This window comes from Histoplasma capsulatum, genomic scaffold (genome assembly GCF_000149585.1).
Source record: "Histoplasma capsulatum NAm1 scaffold_1 genomic scaffold, whole genome shotgun sequence".
Classification (NCBI taxonomy): domain Eukaryota; kingdom Fungi; phylum Ascomycota; class Eurotiomycetes; order Onygenales; family Ajellomycetaceae; genus Histoplasma; species Histoplasma mississippiense.
The window spans coordinates 4,021,401-4,022,194 of record NW_001813982.1 but is presented as its reverse complement, the minus strand read 5'-3'; the positions used below and the strand labels follow the sequence as shown (position 1 = coordinate 4,022,194).

The window sequence follows — 794 nt, the reverse complement described above, 5'->3', positions numbered from 1 at the left end:
GGAAGAGGAGCCATACCCCACCGAACTCCTTCAAAACCTCGTATTACGCTATGAAGAACATACAACTCACAGCCGATGGGACAAGCCACTCTTTACCGTTCCGTGGAGTGACCCTGCTCCGCCGGTTGAGGATATCTGGACAGCCTTAACAGGCATATCCGTATCTAAAGAAAAATCCGCAACAGATCCACCCGTTCCCACCGCATCGAACTCCATTTCGCCGCCCTCCACAAACACACCTTCCGTCAGTACAACGGGAACAAGCGCCCGCACATCCCTCCCCCGGCCCAAAATCGTCCCGCACCAGGCCACAATTCAACCCGCGACAACAGACCCCAGCGCTCTCCATGCGCTCGAAAAGTGTACCGCAGGAATAATAAATGCACTCCGAACATTCTCCCTCCAACACCCCTCCGCCTCTGCAGCCACAGCCATGACTGCTGCCGAGACTGCTAAACACTCTCTTGGACCTGGGATATCTATATCAGTCCCTGGCGCTGAGACCCCCGTGTTCATACCGGCCACCGCCCTTGCATCCACGCCCACGGATGAATTGGCTGGTGCGGGAGGCATTCTTTCGCTCCCGCGCCTACAGAGGTTGCGGAGACAGTGGGTTGGGATGAACCCGGGCGTATCTAGGCCAGGGCCACGCGAGGGGCCAGAAGGGATTGGGGGACTGAGCAGGCGGGGGATGCCTTTGTGAGGTTTCTAAATGCGGAATTTGAGGGGATGGAGGAGTGAGATGTCTTAATTTTTTGTGTTAGGCAATTTTTCGTTTACTATTTTTCTTTTCT

The 794-nt window shown here is 55.2% G+C and overlaps 1 protein-coding gene across 1 annotated transcript; it reads right to left on the bottom strand.

Annotated features, from left to right (window-relative positions):
• Positions 1-66: 66 nt before the first annotated feature.
• HCAG_01142 (predicted protein) lies at positions 67-573 on the bottom strand (the record flags this gene model as incomplete). The annotated part of the gene is made up of 2 exons (XM_001544046.1): positions 67-225; positions 367-573. 2 exons carry the CDS (start codon positions 571-573, stop codon positions 67-69), a joined length of 366 nt encoding a protein of 121 aa, XP_001544096.1.
• Positions 574-794: the final 221 nt, after the last annotated feature.